The sequence below is a fragment of the Saprolegnia diclina genome (genome assembly GCF_000281045.1).
Source record: "Saprolegnia diclina VS20 unplaced genomic scaffold supercont1.49, whole genome shotgun sequence".
Classification (NCBI taxonomy): Eukaryota; Oomycota; class Saprolegniomycetes; order Saprolegniales; family Saprolegniaceae; genus Saprolegnia; species Saprolegnia diclina.
In genome coordinates this window covers 186037-199238 of record NW_008246116.1, presented here as the reverse complement: position 1 = coordinate 199238, position 13202 = coordinate 186037, and the positions used below count along the sequence as shown (strand labels likewise).

Here is a 13202-nt window from a genome sequence, read left to right as displayed (position 1 = left end):
GCAAACACGATGTTCTGCAGCTTCTCCGCGCAAGGCGATACGAAGAACCCGTCGATGTGTTCTCATAATGGCACTTGCAGAGCTCTAAGCAGTGTGTTTATAGCATAGTCAAAGAGCATAGTCAAGGACCTTTGGCGAAAGATTGCTTGTTGAACTCGCCACGTGCTGCGGCTGGGCCGCGACGTCCCGGCCAACGTGGCTGCGGACTGCTTCTTCGCTCATCCGAGGCGCCCCGTTTCTTAGGGCGCACCAAGATCACGCTGCCCATCGTCCAGTGCCGCGACCTCCAGTCGCTGACGCCGCCTCAGTCGCTGGCGTCTCCCGAGGACCTTGACAAACTGCGTAGCTTTGCCGCCGACCGTGACGCCAGAAAGATTTTACCGACCGTGTCGTCCAGTGCCTCATTTGCGGCCACAAGCGTCGTAGGGCGACGACAGAAGAGCCAGACGAGCCCCCGCGCCGCCACCTGCGCAAGCCACGGCCCGGCGAGCATATGAAGGAGATTGCCAGTCTCTACGTATGCGAAGTCTTTGTAAGAACCAAGATAACGCGAAACACGCTCATATATACAACTCGTTCCAGCACATGCTCACAGTTGAACAAAGTCTTGTTTCAACGAGCAAGATCGCCATTGCGAGACATACATTCTGCGCCAATCCAGCGCGCTGATTCGCCAACTCGTGACCAATCAGAATGAGATTTCTCTGCTGATTGGTCCATTTGGATTTGCAGATCGTCAGCTCGTACTGGAGACGCCCGGGTTCAACCCGCATGACAACATTGTGGGACACCTGCATGTGCGTTGCTTGTAGATTTCCGGAGCCAATGATGCACACGAGAAGCAGCCAAAGCCATTCAGGTCAATATGACGCCGTTTATCATTGGTCAAGCACGGCATCGCTGTCACATTGGCACTACGTATCTTTGGTGCACCGCTGTGAGTCGCGCAATGCGCTCGATGGCACTGGTTACTTGACCACCGACAAGGGTATCGTCGAGACCTGTGTACGTCGCTGCGTCGGCCTGGATCGAACAGCTGTTTTGAACACTGTTTTATGTTGTGGTGTGCCGTGGGCCAATGCCTCTCGAAACTACTCCGCATTGTCGGCAGCATTGAGAAACGTGGCGGCCACAGTCCGCGCAACATTACCGCTCATAGAATTTTGGTACTGCTGTAGCTTACGCGTTCGCCGTGGACAGGCCACTGGATGGCATGGCTGCTGGGTCAACTGCCGAGCCAAAACAGAATTTCAGGTGAGCCAGTTGGGCAAGTTTTCAAACGGTCGCATCAACAACGAGCAACCTACAATAGCTATCGCCTTGCATTGTTGCCATGGCTCTAACTCGCGCTAACGGCGAGTTCATCGACGACAAGCTTGCGGTCGTCGAAACGCAGGCGCAGGCGACTGTCGCAACGCTCAAGGAGCTCCGCGACGCGCATCGCGTCCTCAATCGGTTCGACGTTGAAGCCGAGCGCGACGACGCGCTACGAGCCAATAGAGCCCTCCAACGAGCCAAGACGGCGCTCGAGCGCGAGAACACCGAGCTCAAGGCCAAGCTTGCAGCTCTTACACGCGACCGTGATGAGATTCGGTTCAAGTTTGACGAGCTTCTTCTTGACGTGCGGTACTCGGTAAAGAGCGCGACGTACGACCGTGGCGAGGGCGATTTTCCGGCTGCGTCGGGACGAGCCATTGCTTCGCATGTCGTCGGCAAGCGAACGAGCGATGGCCCTGCGGCAACGAGTGCTGCGGTCAAGCGCTCCCGACGATATGGCGCTGGTGCAGACAAAGAAGAGGCAGTAGCCTCGGTCGCGCTTTTTCCGGCGTCCGCGCCTGCCGAGATGGCCCCATTGAGCGACGTTGCACGTCTTGAAGCGGGCATGGACTTGACGATGAACCTTGTTGACCGGTTTCTCTCGTACGGTCCATCCAAATTCTTGGCTGGAAGGCTCATGCGGCTGTAGTGAGCTCCAAGATGACCTGTGTGCAGCGACCAAATCATACTGCCGCATCCTTCCTGCATCAGTGCTGTCGTCGCTCATGGGATCTGGCGCTCCACCGCCATCGCCGGCAGCATACCTGGATATTCTCTCGACCGAGATTGTCGTGCTGCCGCTACTTCAAGAGTACGAGCTTTTCAGCTTGCATGACAGACTTCTGACGAGAATATAGAGACCACTGGAGCGTGACCATGGTCTTCCGTCTCGACGCAGCTACGACGACGCCGGCAACGATTGCATTTTTCGATACGTACGACAGTGTGCACCGCGAGCGCACGATTCACACCCAAGTGCGCAATTTTCTGGCGGCGGTGCAGCGCACGAGCCGTCCACGCAGTGACGCGCCGCTGAACCTTCTTGAGGGATTCGCCAAGGTGCCATTGCAGCGCGAGCCCCACGACAGTGGTGTCTTGATGCTGCTCTACGTGCAAACGGCCCTTCTCGCGTACAGTCGAGCACGAATGCAGCGTGAAAGCCTCGGCGTCCCATCGCCTGGCATCAACTTTGACGCATTGTGTACGTGGCTCCATCGCGCCATGGGCCGCGTGCCGGGTATGGTCCAGAAGAAGCGCAATGCGATGCTAGCGACGCTCCAATGCCGCATGTAAACCCGTCTGTCATTCATGTATCATTTGTATTTTCGCTTGAGGACGCTCGCGTATGCTGTCAGAAGCATAGGAGGGATGCGTCGGTAAAAACCCTCGGCTCCCTGCTCGGCTCCTCCACGGTGTACTGGATGTTGACTGAAGTTGATTGCAGCGCCTTTTGTACTTGCGCGTCATTCGACTACAAGTGTACGTAGTAGGAGCTAAGCGGGGAAAGCGCGTGGTATCCCCGCGTTGCAGGGATAAATGTCAGTGACAGGGATATAGGTAAAACATATTCGAGACTGGATTCCCTGCTCAAATAACCATTTTGCTGTGAGGTGAGCTTCTACGAGCCGTCCTTCAGTGCCACTTTTATTGTGTTGTCGATACGTCGCATCGCATGATGACCGCCGCCATCATTGTCATCGCAGCCACACAGGTACCGGTAGAGCACCACGAGCCAAAGAAGACTGACGTGCTCGGCGAGCTCTTGGTACCAGTACAATAGTACATTGCACTTCCATAACCATAACATGCAGTCTACAAGGAAATGACAATATTATGGCTGTGCACAGTATTGAGGCACTGGAAGCGACTCGTCCGTGTCTTCTGTCAGCAAATACTTTGGGTACGTCCGTGTACCCAACGTAATTGAATCATTTAATAGTATTATCTTTCCAATTGTATGCTCATTTCTTGCATTTAATTGTCGCGCCATCCGTTTCAGCGCCAAAGTGCAATGTCCGAGGCGCTCACGCACGTCGAGTGGGTCAACGGCCCGCTCGGCGTCTTTGTCATCTCCAACCGCGCGGGCTTGGCCGTCGTCTCGAAGCTCACGACGCCGCTACCCGCGCACTTTACCACTCCAGTCGCCGTCGGCGACGTCCTGATTGCCATCGATGACACGCCCGTCACGCCCGCGTTTGCGACCACGTTGCAGATGCTGCGGACCAAGGCCTCGGGCACGCCCCTGCGCTTGACGTTCCAGAGCCGGCGACACGACATTCCGCAATGCGACGTCCTCTGCAACGACGGCCACGAGCTGCTTTGGGTCGAAGATGCGCCGCTTGGCCTCTCGTTTGTCATGGACCCGTGCTCGCTCCTCACGGTCGTCTCCAAGTCGGTCCACGAGGCGTCGCCCGACGTCGGCGACATTCTCGTTGCAATCGGCGACGTCGACACGTCGGTCATGCGGTTTGAACACGTCATGGCGACGCTGAGCAAAGTGGCACGGCCTGTCACGCTGCGCTTTGTGAGCAGTCTTATGCCGGCGGCCGTCGCGCCGCTGTCCGAGGACGAGGCTGCGTCTACGACGTCATCGATAACGTCATCGACCAGCAAGCTACCAGGGCTTCGACGCGGCCCTAGTCACGTTGCGTACTTTACCGGTGGTCGCCTCGGGCTGGCGTTTAAAATCAAGGCGTTCCCGACCGTGAGCCAGCTCCTCGATACGACGCTGCATGACGGACTTGACAACGTGCTCGTTGGCGACCAGCTGGTGAGCATTAACGGCGAGAGCACGCAGCGCTGGTCCATGGAACACGTGATTGACCGCATCCAGAGCCACGACAATGCGACGACGGCGCCGCTGGAGCTTTTGTTTGTGACGCCCCCCGCCGCGCCCCCGGCACCACCCCGTCAACTTCCGAGCAACTGCTACGAGGTCGTGTACCATGGCGGGAAGCTTGGTGTGGTGCTCGTGGGCCGAAAAGGCGCAACAGAGATTGAAGACGTGACTGATCCGACGTCGGCGCCCGGCTTGGAGAAGGCGTTGGCCGGCGACCGCCTCGTCGCCATTGATGGTCAGCGCACGAACGACATGGCCTTTGACAAGACCATTGAGCGCGTCAAGCAAGCAGCGGCCAAGCCCGGAGGCGTCCGGCTGCTCTTCTTTCGACCCGAAAAAGCGTTCGGCGAGGACGTCCCGTTTGGTCTCTTTTTGCTCACGGCCATTGAAGCGCTGCTGATTTAGATCCTAACTTGGTGTAGTACATTCTTCGGTCTCTGCTTGAAAATGGTGCATATACATGCAAGGTTGCAGTAAAATATAACTACGCTAGACTTGTTCTATGGTTCAGGTTGGCGACCAAAGGACGGACAATCGTGGTGCACGTCGAGAATGACGATGGTGTTGGTGCGACAATGAAGACAGTTTGGCTACAGGTTTGGCTAAAGGATATGTCTCCGTCCACATTTCCAGCACTTGACCTCATCATCGTACTACTTGCATATACGATTTATAGAGAAAAGGGTGTGTGCTCATTTGACAATGCTGTACACGCCCTTTGCCGATAGTACAATCCATTAAATTGTACTCGAATCGGCGAACGTTCGCTCCGACGCTTGTCGACTCATCAAAACTGCGGCTCATTGTGATTGGCCAAAACGCAAAAGGGGTAGGGTGCAAGGACTGGTGCCAATGAGAAAGAGGCGACTCGACGCGATTCGAGGTCGCCAAGATCGAACAATGGCAGAGCGAACGAGCAAGCCAACAGCGACGCGCAAGGCGGTTGCGCCACGTAATCTACCTGCGCTGGTCATCGAGACGGACGATGCGTCGACGCCGCCTGCCAGCACCACGCCGCCCACCGACGCGCCAGCCGCCAAGGCCAAAGATGTCCAGCGCGACAAGCATACGAGCAAAAAAGCCAACGACAAGAAAGATCTTTGGCCAGAAGCGACTGTCCGCAAGCTCTTTGAGCTGCGTTACGACCCGAGCCAAGCGTCTCGCTTCAACTCCAAGTGCAATATGATCAAGAACTACGCCAACGAGTGTCTCGCGGCCGAGCTCAGCGGCATAGTCGAGCGCACGTTTACGGTCAAGCAAGTTAGCAACAAGGTACTTCGATGCGGGTGCCCTACCTCCTTTCGAATCGACATAGATGACGCGCCTGAAAGCAGCATGGACCGACTACAAGACATCAACGGCGAGCGACACCGAGCCAACTTTGCCGCCAGTGCACTTGGACATCATGGCCAAGTACTGGTCGGACACGCCTTGCGTGCAGCGCAAGCCCAAGACCAATACTGCGACGGCGCCAGGCAGTGCGACGCCGCCAAGCAGCACAACCACAAAAACCTACAAGAAGAGAAAAATCAAGCGAACGGAGACAGAGAGCAAGCCCGAGCCCGTCTACTGGTGCGATGATAGCGTGAGGAAGCTCTTGGAGCTGCGCTACGACCCAAGCCAAGCGTCTCAGTTCAACTCGACCAACAACATGACCAAGAAGGGCGCAAATCTGCGTCTGGCGGCCGAGCTGAGCCGACTCGTCGGTCGCACGTTTTCGGTCAAGCAAATCAGCAACAAGGTAAAGGACCAATCGATGCAAAAGAGCGTCCTATATCGTCGACATAGATCACGCGCTTGCGGACGACATGGGCCGCCTACCAAGCTTCACTCCTCGAGTCGCCTGAGAGCCCCCCGGACCCCGACACGCTTCCCATACACTTGGACGTTATGATGGCGTTCTGGTCGGACACGCCCAACGCGCAACTCGAGTCGTTGGCATCGACAAACAATGTCGACAATAGCAACGGCGACAACGGTATTAGTCCATTCCTTGTGGACCGCAAATCATTCATGTCGCACATGTCTGTAGACCAGAGCTCCTCCGAAAGCGAAGAAGACGTCATCCAGAAAAAACGCAAGACAAGTCAGTGCGACAAACGCAGTACCAAGAAGCCACGGTCCCCTCCCGAAGTCGTGAAAGCACGCGTCGCCAGCGTGCGCGACGAGTTGGTGCCGATGGGCCAAACGGTTGCCGAGTCGCCCACCGCCACGCTTATGATGCCAGGCTCGGCCACCCTCGACGATGTTCTCGGCGCCATCAAGGCGCAATCGACATCAACCAAGCACGTACTGGATGCTATTCAAGCGCAGTCCGAGTCGACGAAACATGTTCTGGACGCCATCAAGACACAATCCGAGCTGCTGGCACAAATGATTGCAGCTATGCACAAGAAATAAGTATTTTAGGCTGTTCATTATTGATGTAATTGAGGAAGACCAAACCGCTTGACGAGAAAGCTTCTTCCTTGGGTCCTCGCTGCAATAGTTACGCAATTTTAAATGTAAACTTGGTTTTTCTGTGGCACTTCACCCAAATTTTGTGACCTATGTATGAGTGGGACGTTGAGCATGCCAACACCTTTCCGCTTTCACACCACACGTGCTCTGTAGAGGCAAAAGAGAGGCTATTGGGAGTCATGTTATTGCTCGAGATGTCGTGAACAGTAAGCCTTTGTACATGCATTTACGGCGTGCCGGCGGCGCGGGCCGTCTTGTGCACGCCCGCGTACCAGAGAAGCTCCTTAAAGTAGCCACTGCTGATTGCCTCCAGGGCGTCGGCACCGACCGCGTCGTGCTGCACCGAGCCGTCTTCGCCGAGAAGCGCGTGGATGGTCGGGAGCGGGAGAATCTTGGGGATCGAAACCAAGCCGAGCTCGCCGAGGTACGGGCGCAGTTGGATGGCGGCGCGGACGCCGCCGTACGGGCCCATCGTGTAGGATGTGATACCGGCGACCTTGTAGTAAAACTCGTTGTGGTAAAAGTAGTTGAGGAGCGACGAGATGACGGGCGAGAACGTGTGGTTGTACTCGGGCGTCACGATCAGGACCGCATCGCTCTCGGTAAACTTAGCGTGGAGCTCGAGAAGCGCCGGCGACCGGTCGGCCTCCGGGATGTAGTCGAAGCGCGTACCAAAGAGCGGCACGTCCAGCGCAACGGGGTCAATGAGATGGACCTTGACACCAAGGGCTTCGAGCTGGGTCTGGACATAGGCACCGGCGCGGACGCCCATACGGCCCGGGCGGACCGAGCCGAGGATGACAGAGACAGTGAGGTTGGTCATCGTGATCGTAGTGCTAGTAGTAGTAGCGGGCGGAATTGAAAATGAGGCTTCGAAGAGCTGCAGGCATGGGGTCCTGCGAAGCACCTTCCTAACCGCGTGAACCGACAACCTTGGATCGTGCGCACCACGTCACGCGCCAATCACGTGCGTTAAATTGAATGGCAATAGCCAATCAGGGCGGCCGAAAAATCGGCGCCGCCGATATTTTAATCTGAAACTTTAAAAAACACTACAAACATCAAGTACACATTATATAATATTGTATGCGTGACCATCGCAGCGAGGAAGTTTCCTTGAGCGCCAAGGAAGAAACTTTCTCGTCAAGCGGTTTGGGATCCCGAGTGTACAAACGACTCCTGTCCTCTACATAGCTCCTCCGTGTTGGAGGCGATACATATACTTTCAGCTTGTAGCTAAATATGCAGCCATCACAGTATTGTCAATTTGAGGTTGGACATTAGCCTGTATGCAATTCGGTGTGGCGGACTCCAACGAGACGCTGCGCGCGGTACCACAGCGGGTCGTTGGTGTAGACAACAATGACGACGGCGGCGAGGAGAACGATGCCGACGGCCAAGTAGTTTTCTGTGAGCGGCGGTCGCGTCTTCTCAGCGGGCGCCGGCTTGGCTTCTTGGCGCAAGAGCGCAGCTTTGGGCGTTCCATCCAAAGGCGTTGCCACCGGCGCCTTTGTGGCCGCGAGCTTGGTCGTTGTCGGCGCGGACGTGGCGGTTTTTGGCGCCTTGGTCGTAGTGGGTGGCGGCGGCATCATCGTGTAGCCAGGCACGAGCGCTTGGACGCTGCTCGGGTCTTGGTACGGCACCCAGTAGAGCTGCTTGCACGAGTGCTTGTCCGTTTGGTTTGGCTCGAACGTGATCCCCGAGAAGTCGAGGTAGCTCTGCAGGGATCGCGCCGTGCCAAAGCTGTACACGTCGAGCTCGTCGCCGTCGAGTTCGCCCTTGAACGGCCAGCCGACCTGAAACTTGAAGCGATTTTCACCTCGGAGACGCTCAGTTGCCCGCATTGCTTCGTCGATTTCAATGGATTCAAACCTAGTTGATACATTGATACATGACAAGTTGTCCACATTTGAAAGAGACACACCGCTTGGGAACGCTCGTGTAGTTGTGGTACACGACACTGCCGGTGCGCGACGGTGAGTACAAGTCGTAGCCGTGCGTCCAGAGGTGCGACGCGCGCAGGAACTCTTCGCCGTCAAACATCCAGAGTGTGTGCGAGTCGATCTTGACGCGCCTCTCGGCGTGGCACTTGCCGAACGAGAGCCCCGCGCCCCAGAGCGCCGTCATCTGCGGGTACTTGGGTTGTAGAATGAGGTCGGCGCCAATGTTGCGCACGAGGCCGTTCCCGCCCCGCATCGTCTGGCAAATGTGCGGCAAGTGCTGTGGCGCTAGGGATGGCAACGGGAGATGAGTAACGGAGGCGGTGGATCTGTCGTACCTTTGTTACTGCCGTCGGGCAAGATGAAATCGTTGAGGTCGTGGAGGTAGGTGGTGAGGATCGCCATCTCATTCTGCGTCGTCTTCCAGTCGTCGACGAGGCCGAGGTCCCAGTCGATGGTGAAGATGCTGTGGGCGTCGAGCTGAAGACAAAACTCTTGGTCGCCGACGAGCTTTTGCTGGTAGTGTCGGGCGAGCGTCGGCCCGCGCGACTCGTCGGCGCGGCGCGTGTCGATCTTGATCTGGTCCTTGTACTTGCAGTCGACGTCAGGCCACTGAGCGTTTGCCAGTGCGCAATATGACTCGAGGCACGTCGTCTCGTCTTCCGGGCTCACTTGATCGACGACGCCAAAGTACAGGCGGTCCGGGTGCTTGGCGCGCAAGAAGCCGGTGAAGACAGTCTTGCCGCAGCGCCCGCCGTCCCGAAAGGCCGAGAGACCGACAAAGATGTCAAACGTCGGTGGCACGATCGGCGGCGGCGGCCGCGCGCTTGCGAACGCGGGGTCCAGCGGGCGGTTTTGGCCCTCGGGGTACACGACGAGATCGGTGTTGGGCTGCTTGTTCTCCGGGTCGTACGGCACCTTGCCGTGGTTGACATATGAGAGCGTGTGCGAGACGCCAAAGGGCGTCGGCGTCGGGAAGAGGTCGGCGACGGGCTCGGACGCGTAGGCGGCGGCCATCGCAGCGAGCAGCACCGTCGGCCGCAGCATCGCCGTCGTGTCAATTCCAAGTGCAAACTCCAAGTGGCAGGAGCCCGTGAAAGATGGTACGCCAGACGGTACATATCATTTTCTAGAGGTTTGGTACCACACTCTGCCACGTATGGCTAAACCGACGCAACTTGTTTCCACTGCCACATTTGAGAGAGGCCACCGCCTCGTGAAGGGCTTCATAGTATCGCAATGGAGTACAGTGTAAGGACATCATTTCTTAGTTAGTTGAAGCGTAGATTGTTGTTACGCAGCTTGCTTTTCTGGTGTCCGTTGTTCGCGCCGTAGTCGCCGCTGATCTGGACACCGATCGATGCGCGACGGAGCCGGACGCCGTCTTGGCTTGTGTTAGTATATCGGCACGGCCCTTCTTCTTCGCCAAGTAGAGTGTCGTTGCACCGCTCTGTCGCGATGGGTTGTATGGAGGGAGACCCATTATTAGAGCTATCATTAGGCACCTTCATCGAGACGAAAGCCGTGTCCGCTCTCAACGGCGATTGAGAAGGGTGTCTGATTTTGCTACAACGTCATCACCTGATACCTCAAACGAGCGTTAGAGGGTTCACGCTTCGGAACGTCGACAAGGGTGGTCAGGTGCACAAGCACCTTGAATCATTTGGGATATTTAAAACGAAGCGTTGTGTTTGCACCGATTAGGAGTCTGGTGTTCGTTTCGCCGTAACGTTGGGCTCAACCCTTCACACGGTTTCCTCAAGCGCGCCAATGTCGGTGGAGCGGACACCAACCGCGTCGTGGATCGTCGCCGAGGTTGCAGTGCCGACGACCCGGTGGCACAAGCTCCTCGACGCCCTTGGCTTTCTCTACCTCCTCTGTGCCGTCGGTCTCGCGACGGGCGTGCTCACCATCTACGGCGCATACCTTGAAAACAATCTGTTTTGGCCGTCGTTCCTGTCGTCGGGCATGGCGAGCGCGGTCACGGACCTCTTCAACCTCGAGTTGGCCCGCACTTCGAGCGTCGCCAGCTTGGATCTTACGTCGATCGTGCTGCCCCAGCGCTACCCCCGCACCAGTGCGCTGCACATATCTGCGAGCTACGCCCGGGAGGTGCTGCTGACGGAGCGGACCGACGACCTCGCAGCCGCGATCGTCAGTATTCGCGAGCTCGCCCCGGCCGAAGTGACGTTTACGATGACACAGTACTGCTGGGTAGATCTCGACAAGCGATGGGCGCTCGCGCACACCTTTCGCCGCCAAGCGCGGTGTGAAGCTCGGTACGGCACCAACGCCGCTGTGCACTTGGAAGCCTTTTTGCGCAACACGGATTTGCCAGCGTGGCTCGTTTTGTACGAGCAGTTCTTTGACGCCATGATTATAGACGCAATCTCGGTAACGCCAGCGGGGGCGTCGTGGCTGCCATTGCTCGTCGCCGAGCCGTGGGCATCAGTGATTGACGAGACAAAGGTGTGGACGGACGCGGGCTGCTCCACGTTCACTCTTTGCTGGAGCAACCTCCGTCAAGTGGGCTTGGCCGAAACCATCGGCGTTGTCAGCGCGGCGGGCGTGACCACGACACTCCACATCAAGACGATCGCACCTGTGAACCGGTACGCGCTGTGGTCGACGCTCTCCATGTACGGGGCCTTTGAGAACGACATGGGCAACTTCTACCTCGGCGTCAACGACAGCCTCGTGACCAACAGTCCGACCTTTTTCGGCCACACACTACCACAAGCCATCGAAATGTACAACGTTCCGTATCCGCTCAATGGAATCAACCAAGCGCTCCATGACCACCTCGGGTCCCTTGGGTCGGTTGATCTTTGGATGCTTCGCCCCCCGCCGAGTCTCTTAGCCTACGTCGCCGCCTTTCAGCACCATCTCCAAAACGCAAAGCAAGCGTCTTCGGACGTAGCAACAGCCTTGGATGCGTTCGAAACGACGGTCCTGCACCCGACGCCGCGCGCGTGGCAGTCAACCGACCTTGTCTTCCTCGGTGGCAACCCCATGTGCGCCTTTGGGGCCCCCTACAGCTTTGTACAAGAGTCCTTTGGCTTTGATGACACGTGTGCGACCCAGCGTCCGTGGACGAGTACGTGGACCAGCGCGTCGATCCTCTTTGCCCTTTCCATCGAGAGGAATCATGGGATCGATGTGGCGGCCATCTGTCATTCGTCGGGCTTGGTGCTCGCAGAAGCCGCCTCGTGTCAGCGCACCTTGTCGGTGGCAGTGGCCATGTTCGACCGCTTACCACCCCTGGCGCCGTTCAATGTCACGGGGATGATGGCGGACGTGGAAGCCCTAACCCTCTCGACATTGCAGTTTGTTCAAAATATATCTTCCAGTAGCAGCGCCGTCGACGTGCGCAGTCAGCTGTTGCTGCCGCACGACGCGCTTCACTGGCGTGTCTTTGGCTGGACGAGTCTGTTCGAGTGGGCGCTCGGGCAGCGCGAAGCGGTGGCGTTCGAAGGCGATATGCAGACATTCCACCTTCTCTCGTACGCCTACACCCCGATCGATCAATTTGCGAATCCGCTCGACGTCGGGCAGAGCTTTGCGTTCTACATTCACGGCGTTTGTGGCTACGTCACTCTCGCGTTGGTGGTCGTCGCCGCCATTGTCGCACTTGCCATGTGCCGACAAGCCACCGGCAGCCCGACGCCGACCGACTGGCTGCGCTGGCACCGCGTTGCCGGCACAACGTGGGTCGGGCGCCCGCTGCTCGTTGTGCGTGCCCTGGCTGCCACAGCGTGTCTCTCGACCGCGCCTGTCGGCCTCAAACCAGTGGTCGGCGGTGGCAGCACCTTTGTGTCGACGCCACGCACGCTGCTCGAGTCGATGGTGCTCGCCGGAGAGTCGCTCTGGCTTGTGTACGTCTTGAACGAACTCGTGCTTTTTTGGACAAGCCGGCGCACACGTCAGTTGGCGCCAATCGTGGCCACGCTCGTCTTTGGCGTTAGCGTCCTTCTTGACGCCATCTGGCCACCGACCGTGTCGGCGTCGATCCACCGCAACTGCCGAGCCTTGCACGTCGACCACGACCTTTTATGTTCGAGCGGCGTTGTCACGATTGGGTACATCGATCGACTCGCCGTGTACCTGGGTGTGCAGTGCCTTGGCGGTCTTGTGTGCACGGTTCTGTGTCTCCTCTGGCCGTCTCCGAGTGCATCGGTCGTTGCTCCGTCGCTTTTACTGCCGGGCTATGCAACTGTGTATTTCTGCGACAGCAGTAGTAACAGCTACGAGTGGCGCATGGACCGCGTGCGGGCCGCACTTAGCGGCCTCGTCCTGTTTACTTACAATGGCACGCTGCATGTGTTTGATTATACTCTCTGGCGCTGCCTCTCGGCGAGTGAACTTGGCATGCGCGAAGCTGCGGTCGCGACGTTCTCGCTGCCCCATACAGAGCACACCGTGCGTGGCGACAGCCCCGGCCTGGCGCACATGCGTAGCGTCGCGAGCTTCCGCGGCATGCGCGTGCTCATCAAGACGCGCTGGTTCGTCCGCGGGTCGTGGGCCCTTCTCGGGTTGGCGTACGTGGTGGTCTCGCTCGTCGGCAACGTCTACTACATGACAGTCACGTCCCCGCGCGTGCTCGCGAATGACTTTTACTGGGGCAATTTCAACAGCTCGGGCGGCCA

General features: G+C 57.7%; 6 protein-coding genes across 6 annotated transcripts; 4 read left to right on the top strand and 2 right to left on the bottom strand.

Moving 5' to 3' along the window:
• The first annotated feature begins 1289 nt into the window (after positions 1–1289).
• On the top strand, positions 1290–2616 carry SDRG_12389 (hypothetical protein). The gene is made up of 3 exons (XM_008618459.1): positions 1290–1920; positions 1967–2128; positions 2175–2616. The coding sequence occupies exons 1-3, from the start codon at positions 1334–1336 to the stop codon at positions 2608–2610; spliced, it is 1185 nt and encodes a 394-aa protein (XP_008616681.1). The 5' UTR covers positions 1290–1333; the 3' UTR covers positions 2611–2616.
• Positions 2617–3299: 683 nt separating this feature from the next.
• On the top strand, positions 3300–4596 carry SDRG_12388 (hypothetical protein). The gene has a single exon (XM_008618458.1). It carries the CDS (start codon positions 3329–3331, stop codon positions 4559–4561), a length of 1233 nt encoding a protein of 410 aa, XP_008616680.1. The 5' UTR covers positions 3300–3328; the 3' UTR covers positions 4562–4596.
• Positions 4597–5018: 422 nt separating this feature from the next.
• Positions 5019–6676, top strand: SDRG_12387 (hypothetical protein). Its single transcript, XM_008618457.1, has 4 exons — positions 5019–5428; positions 5472–5897; positions 5945–6134; positions 6189–6676. Exons 1-4 carry the CDS (start codon positions 5057–5059, stop codon positions 6554–6556), a joined length of 1356 nt encoding a protein of 451 aa, XP_008616679.1. The 5' UTR covers positions 5019–5056; the 3' UTR covers positions 6557–6676.
• Positions 6677–6842: 166 nt separating this feature from the next.
• Positions 6843–7439, bottom strand: SDRG_12386 (hypothetical protein; the record flags this gene model as incomplete). The annotated part of the gene is made up of 1 exon (XM_008618456.1): positions 6843–7439. One exon carries the CDS (start codon positions 7437–7439, stop codon positions 6843–6845), a length of 597 nt encoding a protein of 198 aa, XP_008616678.1.
• Positions 7440–7800: 361 nt separating this feature from the next.
• On the bottom strand, positions 7801–9631 carry SDRG_12385 (hypothetical protein). The gene is made up of 3 exons (XM_008618455.1): positions 8895–9631; positions 8541–8844; positions 7801–8488 (listed from the first exon to the last, which is right to left on the bottom strand). The coding sequence occupies exons 1-3, from the start codon at positions 9601–9603 to the stop codon at positions 7897–7899; spliced, it is 1605 nt and encodes a 534-aa protein (XP_008616677.1). The 5' UTR covers positions 9604–9631; the 3' UTR covers positions 7801–7896.
• Positions 9632–10326: 695 nt separating this feature from the next.
• Positions 10327–13166, top strand: SDRG_12384 (hypothetical protein; the record flags this gene model as incomplete). Its single annotated transcript, XM_008618454.1, has 2 exons — positions 10327–13094; positions 13139–13166. 2 exons carry the CDS (start codon positions 10327–10329, stop codon positions 13164–13166), a joined length of 2796 nt encoding a protein of 931 aa, XP_008616676.1.
• Positions 13167–13202: the final 36 nt, after the last annotated feature.